A 22,764-nucleotide genomic window follows, 5' to 3' on the forward strand; every position below is an offset into this window, starting at 1 on the left:
ACTAAAAGCGATAGAGTTAGCCCTCAAAGCCTTTCAGAAGGAGCTGCAGGGACAGCATGTTCGAATCAGGACAGACAACTCCTCGGCAGTAGCTTATGTCAACAAGCAGGGGGGCACCAGGAGCAAGTCCTTATGGGATCTGACAAAATCTATTCTCATATGGGCGGAGGCCAATGTCTTGTCCCTCTCAGCCATACATCTGAAGGGAGAATTAAATCAGGTCGCAGACTTCCTCAGCAGGAAGAAACTGAGGGAGGGCGATTTGGTTCTGAATCAAGAAGTTTTCAGAGCGATCACTCAAAGATGGGGTCTTCCGGAGGTGGATTTATTCGCCTCAAGAGAAAATGCCAAAACTCGGCTCTTTTTTTCCCTAAACAGGTGGGATGGAGCTCTGGCGGTGGACGCTCTGGCCCAAACCTGGAAGTTCTCCAGGTGTTATGCTTTCCCCCCTCCGGTTCTAATACCAGCAGTCCTGAGGAAACTGCAGGGGGAGAACACAACACTCATTCTCATCGCACCTCATTGGCCCAGGAGGCCATGGTTCTCTATCCTAAAAAATCTATCGATAGAACCTCCTTGGATTCTACCAATTCGGGAGGATCTCCTTTTGCAGGGTCCAATCTGCTGCCCGCAGGTAGAGAGATGGAACCTGGCAGCCTGGCTTCTGAGGAAGAGCTGCTGAGGGGCAAAGGGTTTTCAGAACGCCTGGTTGAAACACTCCTAAGCTGTAGAAAGAAGGAGACGCAAGCCATTTACCAAAAAGTGTGGAAACGGTTTAACATCTGGTGTGCAGAAAGCTCCTTCAGTGTCAACAGCTCTGTGGCTGTGGCTGTGGCTGTTTTAGAATTTCTTCAAGCTGGAGCTGATAAAGGGCTGGCAACTAGCACGCTGAAGGGTCAAGTGTCAGCACTAAGTGTATTTCTTGAAAAACAACTAGCATTTGACCCATTTTTTAAGGCTTTGAGTAGACGGAGACCTGTAAAAACCTCCAACTTCCCAGTTTGGGATCTCTCATTGGTTCTTCAGGCCTTTACAGTAGAACCATTTGAGCCTTTAGACAAATGTAGTTTAAAAGTGATCACTCTCAAAACAGTATTTTTAGTAGCGATCACTACTGCCAGGAGAGTGAGCGAACTCGAGGCCCTATCTATTAGGGTCCCCTTTTTTCAAGTTTTTCCGGATCGCATCATTTTTAAGACAGATCCGGCTTTTCTACCAAAGGTAGCTTCTAAGTTTCACAGAAGTCAAGAAATAACATTGCCTTCTTTTTGTTCAAATCCTGTGAGGGAACAGGAACACAAGTTTCACAACCTAGACGTTAGGAGGTGTGTCCTACAATACTTGGATTACACAAGTCAGTTCAGGAAAGCTGATTCACTATTTGTTTTGTTTTCTGGGTCCAGAAAAGGGTCTAGGGCTTCTAGACGCACGATAGCCAGGTGGTTAAGGGCAGCCATCGTTCTAGCCTATTCTTCTAGGGGAGTAGAGCCTCCACAGGGTATCAAGGCTCATTCCACCAGGGCAGTAGCAACTTCCCAAGCAGAGTGTGCTGGTGCCTCCCCGGAGCAGATCTGCAAGGCTGCAACATGGTCTAGTTTTTCAACGTTTGTAAAACATTACAGACTGGACCTACTTTCAACCAAAGACCAGGCTTTTGGACGCAAAGTACTGCAAGCAGTTGTCCCACCCTAGGGTAAGGTGCTCGCTTATCCTCTCTACAGTACCTGTCCTGAAAGACGAACAGGGAAAAAACGGGGTTACTTACCGGTAACATCCCTTTTCCTGGAGTCTTTCAGGACAGCACTGGTACCCACCCTCTTTGTTGTAGGGGATATTATGGAAACTCATCAGACGAGGCCGTCAGGTAAGATGTAATTTTATACTTTTATGACGTGTTCTTGTGTCTCCCCAGCTGGCCGGAGGTACTCTGGAAAAAACTGAGGAGCTGAGGGAGGATGAGGCTTAAATTCTTAATTGGAAGGCGGTGTTTCCTGTGAGGGGAGGAGCCTGTGTCTCTCTACAGTACCTGTCCTGAAAGACTCCAGGAAAAGGGATGTTACCGGTAAGTAACCCCGTTTTTTGTTATCCTGACTTGACGTCCTGCAGGATAACAGCCGGCGCACGCCCGGGGGGCGCGCATCGCGGAGATCGTTGATGCGGTGTGTCAGTCTGACACACCGCTACACTGATCTCGGTAAAGAGCCTCCGGCGAAGGCTCTTTACCACGTGATCAGCCGTGTCCAATCACGGCTGATCACAATGTAAACAGGAAAAGCCGCAGATCAGCTTTTCCTCACTTGCATCTGAAAGACATGAGTAGAGGAGAGCCGATCGGCTGCTCTTTTGAAGGGGGGGTATGTGCTGATAGTTTATCAGCACAGCCCCCCCTCGGATCACTGCCCAGGACCACCAGGGATGGGCATCCACACTGGACCACCATGCATGCCCCCTAGACTACCAGGGAATGCCAACCTGTGCCAAGACAGCTGCCAATCAATGCCTAGGCAGCTGCCAACCAGTGCCCATTCAAAATCCCTGCCATTGCCACCAGGGATACCCATCAGTGCTGAATATCAGTGCCATAAGCATGTACACTTACTGAACAATTTGGAACCCTGTACCAATACTGGCCTGGCATCTGTGTCTCAGGAGAAATGGAGATTCATCAGACCAGACTAAATTTCTGTAGTATTTAACTGTCCAGATGAGCCTGTGCCCACTGCACCCTCAGCTTTCTGGCTGATGGGAGAAGAATCGATGTGGTCGTCTGCATTTGTAGTCCAGTCGCTTCAAAGTTTGACATGTTGTGCATTCTGAGATGCTTTTTGCTTACCACAGTTGTGTGGCCATCAGAGTTACCGGAGACTTTTTTGTCTGGCTATTGTCCTCATCAAGAAGGTGTTTCTGTTTACAGAACTGCCTCACTGGATGAGTTTTTTCACCCCATTTTGGGTAAACTCTACAGACTGTTGTGCATTAATATCTTAAAACTGCCTCTCTCAGCCAAGGTTCCATGGAATCCTAGGGTTTCTTGAGCTGTGGCTGGTTGACATTCCTTTTAATGGTGCCTTCATAGTTCCTAGAGATACTTGGAAGAGCCAGCTGAATGACACCAATGATCTTTTTATCTATCTGTAAGGTTGGTATTCTGACCACTACTTTAACAGGGGGGGGGGTGTCTTCCAACTGACCAAGAGGTATTTTTCCCCCCTAACCCAATATGATTTAGTATCAGTTCCCCCGAGACCTGAGCATTTATGGGTTCCTCAGCGATTAAAAAAAAAAAAGAGAAGGGTTGAGAAAGACTGTCCTAGGAACCAACCTAAAAACACTGAAAACCGTGCTAAATTTGGCAGTGATGGACATTAAAAGCAAACCGTTTAATTTCTGACTTTTCCATTGTTTTTGGCCTGTGTTACTATAAACTATATTACCAAAAGTATTGGGACACCTGCTTTTGCACGCGCAACACATGAACTTTAATGGCATTCCAGTCTTCGTCCGTTGGGTTCAGTATTAAGATGGCCCACCCTTTGCAGCTACAACAGCTTCAACTCTTCTGGGAAGGCTGTCCACAAGGTTTAGGAGTGTGTCTATGGGAATGTTTGACTATTCTTTCAGAAGCGCATTTGTGAGGTCAGGCACTGATGTTGGACGAGAAGGCCTGGCTTCACAGTCTCCGCTAATGCATCCCAAAGGTGTGCCATTAGGTTGAGGCCAGGACTCTGTGCAGGCCCGTCAAGTTCCCCCACCCCAAACGTGCTCATCCATGTCTTTATGGACCTTGAATTAGAGCAGAGACTCCGAGCCAGGCCTTCTCATCCAAATGAGTGGACAGCCTTCCCAGAGGATTTGAAGCTGTTATAGCGGCAAAGGGTGGGCCAACTTAACATTGAACCCTACAGACTAAAACTGGGATGCCAATAAAGTTCATGTGCGTGTAAAGGTAGGTGTCCCAATACTTTTGGTAATATAGTGTGTGTTGTGCAGAAATTCCGTTAGCCATAGTGACCACCTGGATCTGCAAACAGAAAAAGTTAATCTTTTGGACATTTGGGATGAAGGTCCAGGGATTGCAAGAGGTTTCTTAAGCCGTGTCTGACTGACCTCCCATTTGATGGTGCATAGTTTCAGGTCCAATGTCACTTGGCAGAGCCATAGACATAATGGCAATTTATTCTCAACTGTGGTTGCAGGGAAAAAAAATTGCGTCACATTCAGCCTAACAATTACCTTCAAACTAGCAGTGGCAAAAATCCCTAAGTCTACAAAAGCCATGTCCTCAGTCAATATATGTACATAAAGCTGATCGGAGGCTTGGTTGGTCAGAAAAAGGATAATATGAGACACAATGACACTCACCTGCTGCTGTGGAATTCCAGACTGTAGGACGGTGTTAACAGTAATGTTAATATAATCCCCATAGTGAGGATGGTCAGATGGGACCGAGTGGACTTTCAGTAGGATGGACGTGTTAGTTTCCTTCACCAACTCCAAGAGTTCAGTTAGCCTGCAGACGGACTGGTTCCCAGCCACAGTGACGTCAACAGCAGGAAGAGAGCTGACTGTCCAGAAGGGGTCGTTCTAAAGTTCAGAAAAGCACAAAAGGAGGACAGTGAGGTACATTTTGAAAACAGAAGACAACGGATTGGCAAGATGCAGGAAAAAGGCCATCTACGTCAAACTGGAACCACCATCCCTGAACAAGGATGGAACCTTTTGACACCATCTGCCTTCCACATACACGGTTTATTATCTTTACCTTGATGGTTTGATAACAATTAACACTTTTAGATCTGTTAGTGGCAGTTCACACTACAGCGACATGAAAGTCGGCACGACTTTGCGAGGCAACTTCGAGGCGCCTCCAGGACAGGCAACTTTGCCAGTGGCCAATCAATCAGCTCTGTGGGAGGGAAGGGTTTGCCTGAGAAAACCATTTTCTCTTCCTGTAAAGTTGCTTCAGTTAAGATGGAGATCCAACTTTGGAGGCAACGTCCATTGAAATCAATGTGTACAAGTCGCCTAGAAGTCGCCTTGAAGTCGTACAGGAACCTTTTCTGAAGTCAGAGTGACTTCAGTAGTGTGCATTAAGACGGCTCTCATTCACTTTAATGCAATTTCTCATGTCGCGCTACACAAGTTGGATCCCAAGTCGCGGTAGTGTGAACGGGCACTTAATGAAGGGATTAACACTCATGCAGACTTACTGACAACAAGGATGGGATTATGAACTAGAAGGTGGTTCCACAATTATCCAAACCTCCCATCCTGCTCTTGTAAAACCAACATCTGCATTTTTCATGGTAATTGGGTAAAGGCAGGGGTGTCAAACTCAATTTCATTGTGGGCCGCATCAGCATTATGATTGGTCTCAAAAGGGCCGGTTTTATCTGTAAGATTAGATGTTGAGCGCATCCTCTCCCCTTACATTAGATGTCAAGAGCCACCCCACCATCAGAAGTTGAGTCCCCCACTCTCACTTACATCACAGTGCACCCCCTTTCTTTATGCTGCTGCTGGGAAGAAGCTGGATGCATTGCTTGAAAGTAGGAGTCTGGAGGAGGACCAGAGGGCTGGAGCTCTCCTGCAGCTGCAGGAGAGAAGTAAAGGGCCACATGAAATGGCCTGGAGGGCCGATTCGGCCCGCGGGCCTTGTGTTTGACACCTGTGGGTTAAGGGGACTGTGCCACCATTTGAATGTGACCAACTACTACTACCCACAAGAAAATTTTAGATTAGGATAAAAAGAATAAAATGTGATAACATACGCATGGATAAGGTTGTAGCCACTGATCCATGGTTGCCAACTGCCAGTAAATTTACTGACAGTTTGTAAAAATCTGTGATTTTTTTTTTACAACTGCCAGTAAATATCAGGGGCTGATAATTTCATGCTGTGTTGACTTTTTAGGTGTAAATCAAGCAACTTACTTTGTTATAGGTATTGTCAGTGTTCCCATATCATGTTTATACTGTTCAAATATTCACTGTGTTTAGTTTTCAATAGGCGTTGCCAGTAAAAAAAAAGTGCATCGCCAGTTTTGTCAGTAATAAATGCTGCGGGAGGTTGACAACCCTGCACTGATCCATTCATTCTGTGCCCATTCACAAGCACTGATCTCTCTCCTGTCTTTGTTGTAAGGGGAAGGGGAGGGATTAGCACTGTAAATAATCTCATGCAATTGCAGTGATGACCAATCGCATGGTACCCAGCCAGTGTCCCCTTGTACCCAGGTTTCCTATGTTGATCACCTGGCAGATTGGCCACCGAGGTCCGTATATCCAGTGATGGCACTGGGCTAATAAAGGGCTACTGATAGACATACAGTGGTAGATAAGCAGCTAGAGTGTATGTAAACCTTTACAATGAGCTGCTGCTCTTTGCCTATTTTTGGTCTGTTAAATTTGTTGGTTTGATAAATGGGAAAAAAAAAAACATTGTTGATCCTGCCAGAAATGTAGTGCTGTCATTTGCACTTTGCAATGTTATATAAACACGTGAACTAAGGGGAGGCGTCTGTATTCCTACCCAAAGGGCAAAACACTACTCCTCCATTATACACGGTACAGTGAGTGAGCCTTGTTATCCTGGGGCAGAAAGTGCATTACTGGTCGGATCATCAGGTGAATATAAAAAGGAAAGAAAACCTAATAAAAAGGAAACTAAAACAGCCATCATATCTAAGAATTGCAACATAGGTTTGCTTTAATACTGTTTAAAGTATTGCTGCCCTCATTTGAATTGAGCCTATACAACCACTTGCCTACAAGGCACTTTCACCCCCTTCCTGACCAGACCAATCTTCAGCTTTCAGCGCTGTTGTACTTTAAATGACAATTGCGCGGTCATGCAACACTGTACCCATATTAAAATTTATAGCATTTTTTTTTCCAGACAAAACGTTCATTGGCATTTACCACAGATTTTTTTATTTTTTGCTAAACATCAAAAGACCGAAAAGAAAAAAAAAATCGTAGTTTTCGTTATAAAGTTTTGCAAATAAGTACATTTTTCTTCTTTACTGATGTGCGCTGCTGAGACTGCACTGATGTACGCTGATGGAGCTGCACTTATAAATCAGTGTAAATGTTCCCTGTCACATGATAGCTGGTTATCAGCTCTCCTCACACATTGACAGCGCTGAGGAAAGGAAAGGCCGATAACCGGTGATCTGCCGTGCTGGTTCCAGCTATCGTGGAAGTTCCAGCGCATGCGCAAGCTGATGTGCTGAGATGGTTCCAGCTATCGGGAAAGTTCCTTCAAGGACTACGCAGGCGCAAACTTGCTGACGGAAATCCCCGAACCGCGGCCGGCATCCAGGGCGACGTGGATTTCGAGGTAAGTGGCCAGTCGGCCTCGCTGCGCTCGGACGGCTTGCTCCGCTCGCTCGGCCTCCTGGCTCTTTTTTTAACATCCTCTAATCCATGGGGATGTTAAAGAATGAGCCTGGATGCTGGGCGAGGTTCGGACATTTCCGTCAGGAAGTTTGCGCCTGCGCAGTCAGTGAAGGAACTTCCCCCGTTAGGGGAACATTGAGGACAAGTCACCGGCATTTGTGTACATGTGATTAGCTGTGATTGGTCCTTTACCTCAATTTGTGATCAGCTGTGTGTGAAAGACACAACAATCACAGAGACGCTCTCCCAGAACGGGAAAACATCGCTGTAGCCGTCTTTCCTCTAAAGTGTGGTTACCAAGTGGTAAAAAAGTAATAATAATAAAAAAAAAAAAGAAATGGAGGGGTTGGCACCAGGGGAATTGTCAGTAAAGAAATAATGAACACATTGTCTTGTTACCTTCAGAAACCAATCCCCAGCGTTCAATCTCTCAAGGATGGTCCAGTTAAGCATGGATGATGGTTCTGAGGCCAACTCAGGAAAGACTCGTTCGATGTTTGTGGTTCGTCGGAGGGTGCCATCGTGCATGAGAAATGGAATTCCGTCATGGCTGGAGGAAAGGACATAACACTTGTCAAGGCCAGTTCATGAAAATATTCTTTAGAGCCCAACTCCAGGCTCTGTGTTGTCCCGATACCACCACCAACACCACCACCCCTCCCCTTCTAAGACCCTGCCATCTTTAATTATATCCTTTTTTCACCCCCATCTTCTCTCTACAAAGTGGTGCAAATAAACCGGTTTCCACACTGTCACAATAACATCTACTTATTCTGAAAAAGCAGTAAAAGAGCTTAAACGAAAAGTCCTCTGTAGCTATAGGCATTGTGAATAAATATGTCTTCCAGGTTCACAACAGAGGCACAGAAATCTTATTACGTTATATTACAACAGAATCAGGCCGTACAACAAAATTCAGGCGTACGGTGTCGTTCAGGGTTATATGCAGGAGACCCAACGGGGGTTTCCGGGCAATTAGCTGGTAACGGCAGACCCTAATGAAAGCTATGGGAGGCTCAGGCTTGGTTCACACTGCCTTGACTTGGGATCAGAGTTGTGAGTTGCTAGACTTCAGTAGTGGTCCCATCTGAAGTCGCTCTGACAGTAGAAAAGGTTCCTCTACTACTTCAAGGTGACTTCTATCCGACTTGTACCCATAGACTTTGATGGAAATCAGATTCTCGTTTATATTGATGTTATTGGAATACAACATTACAGGAAGATTATCCAGGCATTTTCCGAAAGTCTCTGCAAAGTCCCATCAAGTAGCCAGGAAGTTGCGTGGCAAAGTCGCACCATAAGGCAGTGTGAAACGAGTCTGACAGTTTTGGCAGCTAATCGAGGGCTCTGGCATGTAATCACCTGTGAGTGATCAGTCCCCCCCCACCCACATGCCTGGTGCTATTCCCGGCCTGACCTGTTCTCCCAGTTCTCTCCTACTCTATCAGGGAGCATGGGACTGTGTTAAAGAGGAACTTCAGCTTTTCCTCTCCCATTTTTATTCACCCCTGAGATTTACTGTGTTCTGCACAATAAGGATACTCACCTAGCCAGCGAATCCATTGTTGAGCTGCTGGGATCCTCCCTCTCTGCAGCCGCTGCCAGCCCTTCTGGGTGTAGGCACCACTAGGCCCACCATCTTTCCCCCTTACTGAACAGAACTCAAGTCATGCATCCCAGGAGGCATTAAGTCATTTGCCTAGGCAAATTCTGGAAATTGAGGGGGGGGGGGGGGGGGGCGAGCTGAGAATTTTAAGCCAGAAAAAAATAAAAATATAACAGTAAACAAATAAAAGGTCTGCTTTAGGCGGTTGAGTTAGCCACCCACAGAGGAGATGGAGAAGAAAAACAAAAAGAAAGCACCTCAGAGTGAAAATATTTAATAAAAGCAGCAACATGTATTTCCACACTTACATAAAATCTATGGATAACAAGCGCCCCGAAGGATGGCTGAGTCTGTCACGCTGTGGATCCTGTAAACAGATGTCGCCTGGAGCTGAGGGATGACCAGTCTGAACCGCCGCAGTGTCAGACGGAAGGAGTCCCGGCCGTAGATCTTATGGTTCGGGACGGGCTGGCAGAGCTCTGAGGACGCCGGCTGGCGTGTGACGTCAGCAGGGTGAGGGGGAGATAACACACAACGTTTCAGTGTATGCGCCAAGCTCACATTGGGCATGCACGCTCCTTTGTCCTTACACTTGACAAAGGAGCGAGCATGCCCACTGTGAGCTTGGCGCATGCTTTGAAACGCGTTGTGTTCTCTCCCCCTCACCCTGACGTCACACGCCAGCCGGCGTCCTCACAGCACGGAGCTCTGCCAGCCCGTCCCGAACCATAAGATCTACGGCCGGGACTCCTTCCGTCTGACACTGCGGCGGTTCAGACTGGTCATCCCTCAGCTCCAGGCGACATCTGTTTACAGGATCCACAGCGTGACAGACTCAGCAGGCTCATCCATCCTTCGGGGCGCTTGTTATCCATAGCTTTTAAGCAAGTGTGGAAATACATGTTGCTGCTTTTATTTGCACTCAGAGGTGCTTTCTTTTTGTTTTTCTTGTTTCCATCAGAAGTGGCTTCGCTCTCCATTGAAAGCTTGTGCCTATACACATCACCTCCTAGATGTGAAAACGCATCAATTGCAAAAGACTGCTTCTCTCATGGACATTCCTATTCATAGTAATCCATGGACTAATTTATCTGTCATTTTATTTTATTGGTAGTTCAGTCTTATCCTTGAATCTTAAATTTCTGACTGGCATTATTTGTATATATACAGAGGAGATGGAGGACCATCCTTTCCCTGATCTTCTCTGAAGAAGACTGAAGCGACGAGGATTTTAAGTCACTTCCGGTTTCAGTGTTGTCTTTTCCTGGACCTTTGATCAGATGCTTTGAAGGGCAGGGAAAATACTGTATATGAAGTCTCCATGCAGAGAATGCGTCAATGTTCAAAGCTATCAAAGTTCAATAATATAAAAAAAATAAAAAAAAGTAGGTGTAATAAAAAAAAAAAAAAAACCCTAACCCCCTGTGCACATGCAAATGCATACGTAGGTCTAGCACACATATGTAAGCAGTGAATTAACACCACATGTGAGGTATCACCAGGAATATTGGAAAGTGGCAATAATTCTAGCCATAGCTCCCGATCAACTCTAAATTGATAACCTGTAAAGACTTTTAAAGCGTCACGTATGGACATTTTTAGGTATCATAGTCTGCCACCATTTCACAGGCATGTGCAATTTGAAATTTTGAATTGTTTGGTATCAGTAGATTAGCTTCTCTGGAACGCAAACGACCATAGATGGATCAAAATTTGTCTGGTCCCATATCCAAGGACTGATAAGCTGCAATATTTAACATTTTTGTTCTTGGGTGTAGATTTTAACCACTTCACCTCCAAAACATTTACACTGCCCCCCCCCCTAAAGTTAGCCCAATATTTTTGTATATTGTGATATTACGCTGAGTAAACAGATACCCGACATGTTATGGTTTAAAATTGTGCACGCTTGTGGAATGGCGACAAACTATGGTACTTAAAAATCTCCATAGGCGACGCTTTAACATTTTTAACAGTTACCAGTTTAGAGTTACAGGAGGAGGCCTGCTAGAATTATTGCTCTTGCTCCGACTATCACAGAGATACCTCACATGTGTGATTTAAATACTGTTTACGAGCACACTGGGGCACTTTAAAAATTTTACTTTTTTCTAAAAGGCCCCAAAACCCCTCCACTGCACTTCAAATTATTCAGTGCCAGAATCAATGTTTTTGAATACTATGGATTTTTTTTTAAATCCGCGCTGTTGGCTGCCGAGTAAACTGGAAGTGACGCGACGTCGCTTCTAGGTTACTACATCAGAGACCCGATCTAAACCAATTCCAGACAGCCAGCAGAGGCGATGGCTGGTCACTCTGGTCTGCTAGTGGGATGGGAGACTGGGTGGAGTGGCGGAAGGAGGGGGAAGCGTCCCCTCCGGCTCCTTGTGTTAACGGCCAAGCAGCTGCTTAGCTGCATCAGTTATCAACTGAAAGCCGACCACCAGCTCTAAAAATCGGTACTGGGGTGAAGCCTGTAGCTTTAACCCCCCCCCCCCCCCCCGATACAACCACTTCCTCAAAAGGACATACAAGCATGTTTTGTGGGAAGTGGTTAACCGACAATTGCACAGTCATACAACACTGTACCCAAATAACATTTATGTCCTTTTTTTCACCCACAAATAGAGCTTTACTTTGGTGGTATTTGATCACCTCTGCAGCTTTTTTTTGCGCTATAAACAAAAAAAAAAAAAAACAATTTTGAAGAAAAAGAAAAACTTGTTTTGTTTTATAGCAGAAAGTATAACACATTTTTTTTCTTTCTTCAAAACTTTTTTTTTTTTTTACTTTCTGCTATAAAAAAAATAAAAAGTAAAAAAATAAAATCGAATTTCTTCATAAATTTAGGCCAATATGTATTCTGCTACATATTTTTGGTAAAGAAAAAAAAATACCAATAAGTGCATACTGGTTTATGGTAAAGTTATCGCATCTACAAACTATGGGATGTATTTATGTAATTTTTATTTATTTTAGTAGTAATGGTGGGGATTAGTGACCTATAGCGGGACTGCGATTTTGTGGCGGACAAATTGGACACCGACACATGACCGTTTTGTTTGGACCAGTGACATGAATACAGTGATCAGTGCTAAAATATGCACTGTCACTGCACTGACACTGGCTGGAAAAGGGTTAACATCAGGGTATCAAAAGGCTAGTTATGCGCCTATCCAGTGCTTGTGCACTGTGGGGGAGGTGCTTTTACTAGGCAAAGGCATTATTCCATGTTCCTGCTTTGCAGAGACACAGGATCCATGCCTTCCCTACTGATAAACTTTGTCAATCTCTCGTTTTCAAGGCAGATCGCTGTTCTGAGTCTCTGCCTAATGATCGGCGGGTGTCAGCAGACATCAAGACCACGGTACCTTCAGATCAGCTCCCGCTGTGTATAATGACAGCGGGAGCGAGTCAGTGGTGACACATGTACGCCCTAGACCCGGAAGTGCAGGATCATGCAACTAGGTACATGATCCTGTGCAGCAGAGCTGCCGTAAATGCAAGTTATACGGTTGGCAAGTGGTTAAGGGAAGAGTATGAGGCTGTCAGTCAAAAACATGGAATATCCAGGCTCAAACTTACCGACCAATCAGCAACCAACCAAATTCACCTGTCTAACAGTGTGCGTTAAAAACAGAGGTTTAGTTGCACGCATTTGCAAATGCATGTGTAAGCTGCAGGCCCAGTCAAGGCTCTCTGTATACTGCAGTCCTAACTATAACATTGCATTTTAAGTCTCCTCAGTAGGAGCACATGACTGCTTATGGATAGATAAGGGGCAGGTGACTGGAGGTAGCCCAGCCCTCATTAAAGGGGTAGGAGTGCTCCTACTGAGGAGACTTAAAATGCAATGTTCTAGTTAGGTCTGCAGTGTACAGAGAGCCTTGAGGGGGCCTGCAGCTTACACATGCATTTGCAAATGCGTGCAACTAAACCTCTGTTTTTAACGCACACTGTTAGGTGAATTTGGTTGGTTGGTTGCTGATTGGTCGGTAAGTTTGAGCCTGGATATTCCGTGTTTTTGTATGTATATGCGCCCTTTCCAGCGCTCCTTATTGTATAGACCAGTCATAGGTAGGGGCAGTGACTTTTGTTTGTTGTATTTATGAGGCTGTCAGTGCAGGGGGTGGCCATGCTTTATCTAAATAGAGACAGTGGTGCTTGCCATGACCTGTGCTTCTGTAAAGACTGTAAAGAATCGATATATAAAAATAAATTTTCCTTTTTGTATGTCCTTACCTTACCGTGACATCTGCCTCCAGGCCGTGAGTTTTATGTTCTAACGCCTTTTTAAAAGACAATATTGTGTTTTCTGGTGCAAGCTGAAATGGAAAACATGGCTATTATAATATATTATTAATAAAACATATATAAACCCTAAAAATTATCTCTTTGTCATCATTTGGTCTATTAAATATATCACTGAAAATATACCACTACCTGCGCCTTTGACTGTTACCATGTTCACAGTTCCCAGCCATCTTGAACTTGAAACACCTTCCTGTGTGCTACAGAGCTTAGGGGGAGGGGTTTTGCAGTACTAACGCACATCGTTCCTAGGGTGACATTTCTCCTCCATAGATTCAGTGAGCGAGCGCTGTCACTGTAGAACACAAAGTGTGTTACTGTGAACCAACCCCACTGATCTGTCAGAAATCCAGTGTGCGCCCAACATCTTAATGGAGCCGATAACTTTGTGCCTCCTTACCTTAAAATTTCAAGCAGTATTCTAAAAAAAAAAAAACTGTCTGCTGCCCAACCCCCACCCCTCTCTGCACTTCCCTCTGCTGCCTTGACTCATAAGAGCCCGACCACACACTTTGATTTACTAATACTGGTGCACACAGAATCTAGTGCAGCTGTGCATTGCAACCAGCTTCCAGGTTTTATTGGCAAAGCTTAGTTGAAGAAGCCGATGTTGGAAACGGGTTGGTTACTGGGCACAGCTGCACCAGATTCTGTTTGCACCAATTTTAGTACATCTGCCCGACTCCGCCCAACCGAACACCCCCCCCCCCCCACTGTTTCGGGAAAGATCTTGGGAAATGTACAACCACAGTTCCATAAAAGTTGGGATGCTGCGCAAAAGCTATATAAGCCCTGGTTCACATTGTTACGATTTAACAGGTCAAATCAGCGACATTTGCCAGCAATGGCACCATCTTAATCCGTGCGATGCCGCATCTGCAGCGCTGCTCAAATTTAAAAAACCTGCACAAAATCAGTACTGACAAGCGGGAGTGAAATTGTGCGAGTTCAGCTGAACTCGCATGGCTTCATTCCCGCAGCCCAGTGTGAAGCAAAAGATGCAATGATTTGCAAATCTCAAACACATATTCTATTCACAAGAAAAAATGGAAAAAACATATCAAATGTTTAAACTAAGATAATAAGGTAAAATAAGGTAAAATAAGGTAACTCAAATTGGTGGCAGCAACACGTCTCAAAGAAGTTGGGACAGGGCAACAAAAAACTGGCAAAGAAAATGGTACAAATAAGGAAGAGCTGGAAGAACATTTTGCAACTAATGAGGTTAATTGGCAACAGGTCAGTAACATGATTGGGTGTAAAAAAGAGAATCTTGGAGAGTCAGGGTGTCTCAGAAATAAAAAAATGAACAGAGGTTCACCAATCTTTGAAAAGCTGCAATTAAAATGTTCAATTTCAGAATAATGTTCCTCAATGTAGATTTGCAAAGACTTTAAAAGCGGTGTTCCGCCGGGAAAAAAAAAGAAAAGTCGGCACCTACAAGTTCTGTAGCTGCTGACTTAAAGGGTTTGTAAAGGAATTTATTTTTTATCTTAATAGCTTCCTTTACCTTAATGCAGTGCTGTTTTCATGTCCTCACTGTTCGTTTTTTGCTCTCAAGTTGCTGTAATTCTTCTCTGATCTCCACACTTTCTGGTTGTCTGTTTCCTGATAACCACAGTACTGGGAGCTTTCTCTCTGTGGTCACTAATCAAGGAGGTGCGATTACTGTGGGGGAGATTCAGAAAGAGATACGACGGCGTATATCTCCTGATACGCTGTCGTATCTCTGAGATCCGATGGTCGGATCTATGCGCCCGATTCATAGAATCAGGTTCCGCATAGATCTATCTTAGATCCGACAGGTGTAAGTGACTTACACCGTCGGATCTTAGGCTGCAATCTCCCGCCGGCCGCTAGGTGGCGCTTCCATTTGTATATGCGACGAATATGCAAATGAGGAGATCCGCCGATTCAGAAACGAACGCCCGCCGCTTTTTTTTTTACGTCGTTTGCGTTCGGCTTTTTCCGGCGGATAGGCCGTCGTTCCCGCGCCGAGTTTTGAATTTTTACGTTGTTTGCGTAAGTCGTTCGCGAATACGGATGGACGCAATTTACGTTCACGCCGAAACCACTGACGTTCTAGCGACGTCATTTGGAGCTGGGAAATTTAGCCGGCGGCGCATGCGCATTTAAATCGGCGCGGGGACGCGCCCAATTTAAATACTACACTCCCTACACTCCCCCCGGCGGAATTTGAATTCCGCCGGGGGATTTACGATCTGAATACAGCACTTGCCTCAAAAACTTGCGCTGGCTAAAGATCCGCTGATCTATCTGAATCTGCCCCTGTGTCTAAAACCCCTCAGCACCAATCTGTTTCGTTTTCCAAACCATCACTGCCCTGTATTGGCTCTGTACAGCAGAGAGGCAGGAAACAACATGCAAAAACGAAACTAGAAACTGCAGGTACATTATAGGATTGATTTGTATCTATTTGTAATCATTTTTAAAAGGAATCAGTTAACTATTATTATTATTATACAGGATTTATATAGCGCCAACAGTTTGCGCAGCGCTTTACATCAGGGAAGACAGTACAGTCACAATACAATCAATACAGGAGGGATCAGAGGGCCCTGCTCGTTAGAGCTTACAATCTAGAAGGGAGGGTCAAGTGGAACAAAGGGTAGTTAGCTGTGGGGGATGATCAGATGGACTCAAATGAAAAAACAATTATGTGTGGGAAGGGTAGGCTTCTCTGAAGAGAAGCTGATAGAGAAGGAGATAGATGGATAGATTGGGGTAAGGAGTTCCATAGGCATGGAGAGGCTCTAGAAAAGTCCTGGAGACGAGCATGGGAGCAGGTGATGAGAGAGCTAGAGAGTAGGAGGTCTTGAGAAGAACGAAGAGAGCAATTAGGTTGGTATTTGGAGACTAGGTCAGTGATGTAGCTAGGGGCAGAGTTGTGGATGGCTTTGTAGGTAATTGTTAGTATTTTGAATTTAATTTGTTGGATGAGCGGAAGCCAGTGGAGGGATTGACAGAGAGGAGTAGCAGAGACAGAGCGTTTGGTAAGGTGGATCAGTCTGGCCGCAGCATTCATGATAGACTGAAGGGGGGATAGAGTATGCAGCGGTAAGCCAATGAGGAGGGAGTTGCAGTAATCGAGGCGAGAGATGACCAGGGAGTGAATTAAGAGTTTTGTGGTGTCATTGGTTAAAAATGGGCGTATTTTGGAGATGTTGCGAAGGTTGAGGCGGCAAGATTTGGACAGTGATTGAACGTGAGGCTTAAAGGAGAGTTCAGAGTCCAGGACTACTCCTAGGACTTGACATGTGGGGATGGGCAGATAGTTGTACCATTAATTTTGACAGAGAGATCAGGGGAAGAGGAACGTGGGGGAGGAAAAATTATAAGTTCCGTTTTGGATAGGTTGAGTTTGAGGAAGTGGTGTGACATCCAAACTGATATATCCGATAGTAAATTAGTGATACGTGAGGAGAATGAAGAAGTGAGTTGAGGGGTAGAGAAATAGATTTGAGTATTATGTCTCTATACCCTGTAAACAGTCATTTCAGCAAAACATTTTTTTTTCCCTTTACAACTCCTTTAATAGAAGGACACTTGCCTGTCCAGGGAGCCCGCAATGTCGGCACCTTTGGATGGACTCCTGGGTGCTGCCGCCACCATTCCTGGTAAGGGAACCAGGCAATGAAGACTTTCAGCTTCACTCCTGGGACCCTACTGCACGTGTGCGAGTCGCGCTGTGCATTCTGATTGGTCCCTGCTGTCTTCTAGGACCTGTGTGTTTCCCAAAAGACGGGGGGGGGGGGGGGCTTCGGATTTTCTAGACATTGCATAGATCGCATTGTGCGGCGATTCTCCCCAGAAGTGAGAGCAAATACCTTGATTCCTCCCCCCTGAAAGGTGCCAAATGTGACACTGGACAGGGGGAATCCTTAATGGGTGCTTCATTGCTAGGGCAGCTGTTGTGTCCTTTGGCAGGTTCGTGACAAAGTATCTTTCTGGAGGAGGATCCGAAAACTATTTTGTAACCCTGGGCCAGCATGGATAGAATATATTGACCTGGTCACTCTTGCCCAGTGAGGGAGGAATTTTTAAAGCCCTCCTCCCACTGGCAATGAAGACCCATATTATAGCGGATTAATCCAAGCAAGAAATTCGATACTTTTACAACCTTGTCGGTGGCTGTAGTTTATATTTCAGATGCATCAGCAGAGGTTTATTATTCGGTCCCGAATTGGATTCAGTTCTAGATAAGACAGCCGACAAAAATAATTCATTCCCGGTCGAGAAGAAAAAGCAACCAATTTAAAACGGTTTTATTTTTTCAAAAGATTTTATTGGTTACCTCAAAGGGCTCAAGAACAAAGCGGCAAGCCCAAGAGGAAAAATGAACGCATAAGGGCAAAAAGAATGTCCTTTTCCAACCTCCTTCATAAATCAACAAATCGCAATGACCCTTCAAGGGGTTGTAAAGGTTCATATTTTATTTTCCAAATTGGTTCCTTTAAGCTAGTACATTGTTGGTTCACTTACCTTTTCCTTCAATTTCCCTTCTAAATGTTTTTTTTTCTTTGTTTGAATTTCTCACTTCCCGTTTCTCCTCAGTAAGCTTTCCACCATCATCTGTGCGGTGGAAAGTCATTTAGAACAGCTTACTGAACACCTTACTGAGGAGGAACCGGAAGTGAGAAATTAAGACAAAGAAAACAAAGAAAAAAAACATTTAGAAGGGAAATTGAAGGAAAAGTTAAGTGAACCAACAATGCACTAGCTTAAAGGAACCTATTTAGAAAACAAAAAAACAACCTTTACAACCCCTTTAAGCTGGTTTACCCAATATTCCATATTCCTAGACACGCAAGTAGTTGCCATTGCCAGTTTGAGATTGCCCATGATGGATTGCCAAGCTCTTAAGTTGTTGATCCATCTTTTTGTCCATGGGATCCTTCAATATTCCCATATCCTCAGTTGACTTGAAACCTGGGAGAAGGCTGCATCGAGTTTAGGAACTTTATTCCAAAGTGGCGCTGGGTCTTCATGAAACGGAACACCTTTTATGGGCCCTTGGGGGGGAAAAGGTTCTCTCTCTGGTTCTGCTCATTTCCTTCTTAATGGCCTAGAAATTACAGAGAATACTGGAAAAGTACTAAATCAATGGGAAACCGCGGTAATACCAGAGGTGCATTGCGGGCGGTATTAACCCTTTTTCGGCCGCTAGCGGGGGTTAAAACCGCACCACTAGCGCCCAAATATTCTGGTAAATACAACGGTATAGCGGCGCTAAAAATAGCGCCGCTATACAGTCACCGCACCTCCACTGCCCAATGTGAAAGGGGCCTTAAAGTCACAAAAATTCCCCAATTTCTCAAACATCGCTATCAGAGAAGCTATGGAATTATAGAGATGGAGAGAGCAAGAGCCCCATTAGTATAAAGTGCAGTAAATCTTCTTTGTACAACAGTAGGTCACGAAAAAAAAAAAAAAAGCCATTGTGTTGGAGTTGCTTACTTTATCAAGGTTTAGATGCTGATAGTAAAGAGGGAGAACCCTGGCCTCCCCTCTTTACCATCAGCTTTTTTTTTTTTACTTTAGTTTACTGTATTGTAAAATAGAGTGAGTGGACTATGCATACAACCATCGCTATTGATAAAGTTAACATTTTTGTTATATCTGGAGTACGTGTGCCGTCAGTCATAACTCAAGTACAGCCTTTCCCTGAAAGTACCGAAAATAGCCAGTGGTTAGTGATTTTAGGACTTCAGCATGACAAGTTACAGTTGGTCATTATCACCAGTAGAGGGCTCCAGAGATCTTCATCTGCATATTTCAGGCCACTCCGCTTCCTCTACAGCTTATAAAAGCCTTTCTCCATCAGGATTCCGTGGAAAGCTAGCATTCCCCCAGAAATGTTCTAGATTCAAGCCATCAACCCACTAACAGGCCAGGTTTGCAAGATAAGTGAAATACATCACAGGTGATATCATTTGCTGCTCAGCGAATGCAGTATTCTAGTCTGCATCTCCCCAAGGTAATGCATAAAATCCGGCCTGTTAGTGGGCCCTGAGGACAGGGTTGATGACCACTGTTCTAGAGCAATGGCAGTTTTTTCTCCTGCCTGTATAACTTGGGCACTCGTCACGCAGTAAAGCCAGCAACATGGAATCAGTGGAGTCACTCCTCTGGACTCTCAGCAAAGTAACCAACAACTATGAACTTTTTAGCTGCTGTTGGAGGGTCATTCTTGGTACTGATTCCCAGTGTAAGGGATAATCCCACAAACAAATGGCAACCACCCCAACCTATAACTGTCCTTTGCAGCAAGGAAAACATGGAGGAAAAATTCCCAGCTCACATTCCAGCAAGCCTGCAACAAACCAAATTTACCCTGTAACAGTTCCCATTAAAACCAAGGCGTTTCATTTTCACACATTTGCAGATACACGAGTAAGCTGCAGAGACCACGGCACCCTAGTATCTGCAGAGTCCCAGGTCTATCATTTTGACAGTCTCCTTAGTTGGAGCACATACAGTATATAATAATGAATAGATTAGAGGCAGGTTATGCCTGGAAGGGGCCCACCCTTCCTTAAAAGTTTTAGGGACGCACTGGACACTAAGGCAATGGCAGCAAAGATATCCAGTGCGTCGCGACACATTTAAGCATAAAAAAAAAAAAAAATCCCAGCTCACTTACCAGCCAGCCTGCAACAAACCAAATTTGCCCTGCAATACTTCACATTAAAACCAAGAGGTTTAGTTTGCACACATTTGCTAATACGAGTATGCTGCAGAGGCCATGTCAGGGCACCTCAGTGTATTGCGGTCCGAACTATAATTTTGACATGCATCTGGATACCTTCGCTGCCATTGTGCGATTTCTGGGTGTCCAGTGCATACCTGTACATTTAGAGAGGGGTAGGCTCCTTCCAGGTATACCTGCCCTTAATATATCCAATATTATATATGTGCTCCAACTTAGGAGACTCTCAAAATGATAGAGTTAGGTCTGCAGTACACAGCGTTGCCGTGATGTGGTCGCTGCAGCTGTATGTCTTTGGGTTTTAACATGAACTGTTAGACAGGACAATTTGGTATGTTGCAGGCTGGCTGGTATGTGAGCTTGGAATTTTTGGTTTATTTCAGAAGGGACAATCTTCCTTGTACTCAACACCAGTATAGAGGTGATCCTTCTCCATTGACTGCCAATGCAAAGAGGTCCTTCTCCACTGACCTACAACGCAGCATGCCATTCTGTCCTCACCACCAACGTAAAGCAACCCCTGCTACTCTGACTGCCAATATATACAAGGCAAACATGGATCACCAAAAAAGTGGGCAATGGAAGACGGTCCCGCCTCCGCTGGCCAGCAATGGAAGAGGGTCCCGCCTCCGCTGGCCAGCAATGGAAGAGGGTCCCGCCTCCGCTGGCCAGCAATGGAAGAGGGTCCCGCCTCCGCTGGCCAGCAATGGAAGAGGGTCCCGCCTCCGCTGGCCAGCAATGGAAGAGGGTCCCGCCTCCGCTGGCCAGCAATGGAAGAGGGTCCCGCCTCCACTGGTCAGCAATGGAAGAGGGTCCCGCCCCCACTGGTCAGCAATGGAAGAGGGTCCCGCCCCCACTGGTCAGCAATGGAAGAGGGTCCCGCCCCCACTGGTCAGCAATGGAAGAGGGTCCCGCCCCCACTGGCCAGCAATGGAAGAGGGTCCCGCCCCCACTGGCCAGCAATGGAAGAGGGTCCCGCCCCCACTGGCCAGCAATGGAAGAGGGTCCCGCCCCCACTGGCCAGCAATGGAAGAGGGTCCCGCCCCCACTGGCCAGCAATGGAAGAGGGTCCCGCCCCCACTGGCCAGCAATGGAAGAGGGTCCCGCCCCCACTGGCCAGCAATGGAAGAGGGTCCCGCCTCCACTGGCCAGCAATGGAAGAGGGTCCCGCCTCCACTGGCCAGCAATGGAAGAGGGTCCCGCCCCCACTGGCCAGCAATGGAAGAGGGTCCCGCCCCCACTGGCCAGCAATGGAAGGTGGCCCCGCCTCCACTTATCACAATGTAAGCTCACTCTTCTTCAATGACCGCCAATGCAATTGGTCCCTTCTGCCCTGACCACCAATGTCATGGTGTCCTCCTCCACTGGCCAATATAAATGGTCTCTTTCCACTGAGCAGCAATAGAAGGGATCTCTTCTCCACTATCCTCCAGGGGCCCTTCCCCAATGAACACCAATGTAAGCCCACCCTTCTCCCCTGACCATCAATGTAAAAGGTCCCCCTTCCCCACTGATCACCAACATAAGGGGTCCCTTTTCTTCTGGCCACCAATGTCAAACTACACCAGAAAATATATTCTCCTAAAGTTTATATTCAAGACTTGGGATTTTAATATTTCTCTAGAAAGAAATCTTACATGATTTAATAAAATAAAACAAAAGCTATTGAGCCCTTTATAACTAGCCCCATACCCCCTTCCCATGTGCTCATAGTCTGCTTACTATGCCTACACTTTTACCACTCTGATGATGCCCATCCTTGATGTCCATCCTCCTATCTGCCCACCTATGTATGTATCTTCTTCCTACCCATTGCCTTAAAGAGCATGTGCTGTCACTGAAAGATTGATTTCAACTTGCAGCTAGCATGCAGCAATGTGTGCAGAAAGAGTTCAGAAAAACTTTTTCAGGAAGGACACATTCCTATAATGAAGGGTTGTTTTTACATATTGAATTCAAACATCCCTAATGAAGCAGAAAGTGACAATGGGCAGCGAGGAATCCATTCAGTCTCGCTCAGCACCCTGGACACGTACCGGCCCAGAGAGCGTCAGTCATTATATAATGACTCTCAGATGTGCTCTTACAGTTCGGAAACGCTGTCTCTTCTCTTCAGAAAATCGCTATCCACAGCCATTAGGGTCTATTCTCACTCCTTCAAGGCTGACAAAATTGAGGTGTAATCAGCTTTATGTGCCGGAGGACGAATCTGCGGATGTGTCTGCAAACCAGCAACGGCTCTAATGAGGATGTTACTCACCTTCTGCGACCCCCGAGCCGCAATCATTCAAACACAAAGCCAATCAGTGCAGACAGACATCTGTGTATATATGCCGGAGTCTATTTACCCACCATGGACTGTGAGATTACGAGGCACCGTCTTGTCTAAACGTCTGCTCGGTATAGAACATACACAGCCAGGAAAGGTTTACAGTTTTTATAAGAGCCGCCAAACATCAGCTCATCAAGACTGTGCCCTTCAGGTCACATTGTTACAGCAGAGTCTCCCCCATACAGCAATCTATGACAGCAGAGTCTCCCCCATACAGCAATCTATGACATCAGAGTCTCCCCCATACAGCAATCTATGACAGCAGAGTAGTCCCCCATACAGCAATCTATGACAGCAGAATCCCCCCATACAGCGATTACCAGCAGAATCCCTCCCATACAGCGATTACCAGCAGAATCCCTCCCATACAGCGATTACCAGCAG

The 22,764-nt window shown here is 45.5% G+C and overlaps 1 protein-coding gene across 5 annotated transcripts in view; it reads right to left on the minus strand.

The window, feature by feature from the left end:
* The window catches only part of GDPD5 (glycerophosphodiester phosphodiesterase domain containing 5), a 352,873-nt gene that overhangs the window by 33,788 nt on the left and 296,321 nt on the right, over window positions 1–22,764 (minus strand). For all 5 annotated transcript variants that reach the window (XM_040340040.1, XM_040340042.1, XM_040340043.1 and 2 more), the window contains exons 9-11: window positions 13,250–13,332; window positions 7,801–7,951; window positions 4,363–4,584 (exon numbers count right to left, since the gene is read on the minus strand). In XM_040340040.1, the coding sequence (XP_040195974.1) occupies window positions 4,363–4,584; window positions 7,801–7,951; window positions 13,250–13,332 (456 nt within the window). The remainder of the gene's footprint in view (window positions 1–4,362; window positions 4,585–7,800; window positions 7,952–13,249; window positions 13,333–22,764) is intronic.

The sequence above is a fragment of the Rana temporaria genome, chromosome 2 (assembly GCF_905171775.1).
Source record: "Rana temporaria chromosome 2, aRanTem1.1, whole genome shotgun sequence".
Taxonomy (NCBI): Eukaryota; Metazoa; Chordata; class Amphibia; order Anura; family Ranidae; genus Rana; species Rana temporaria.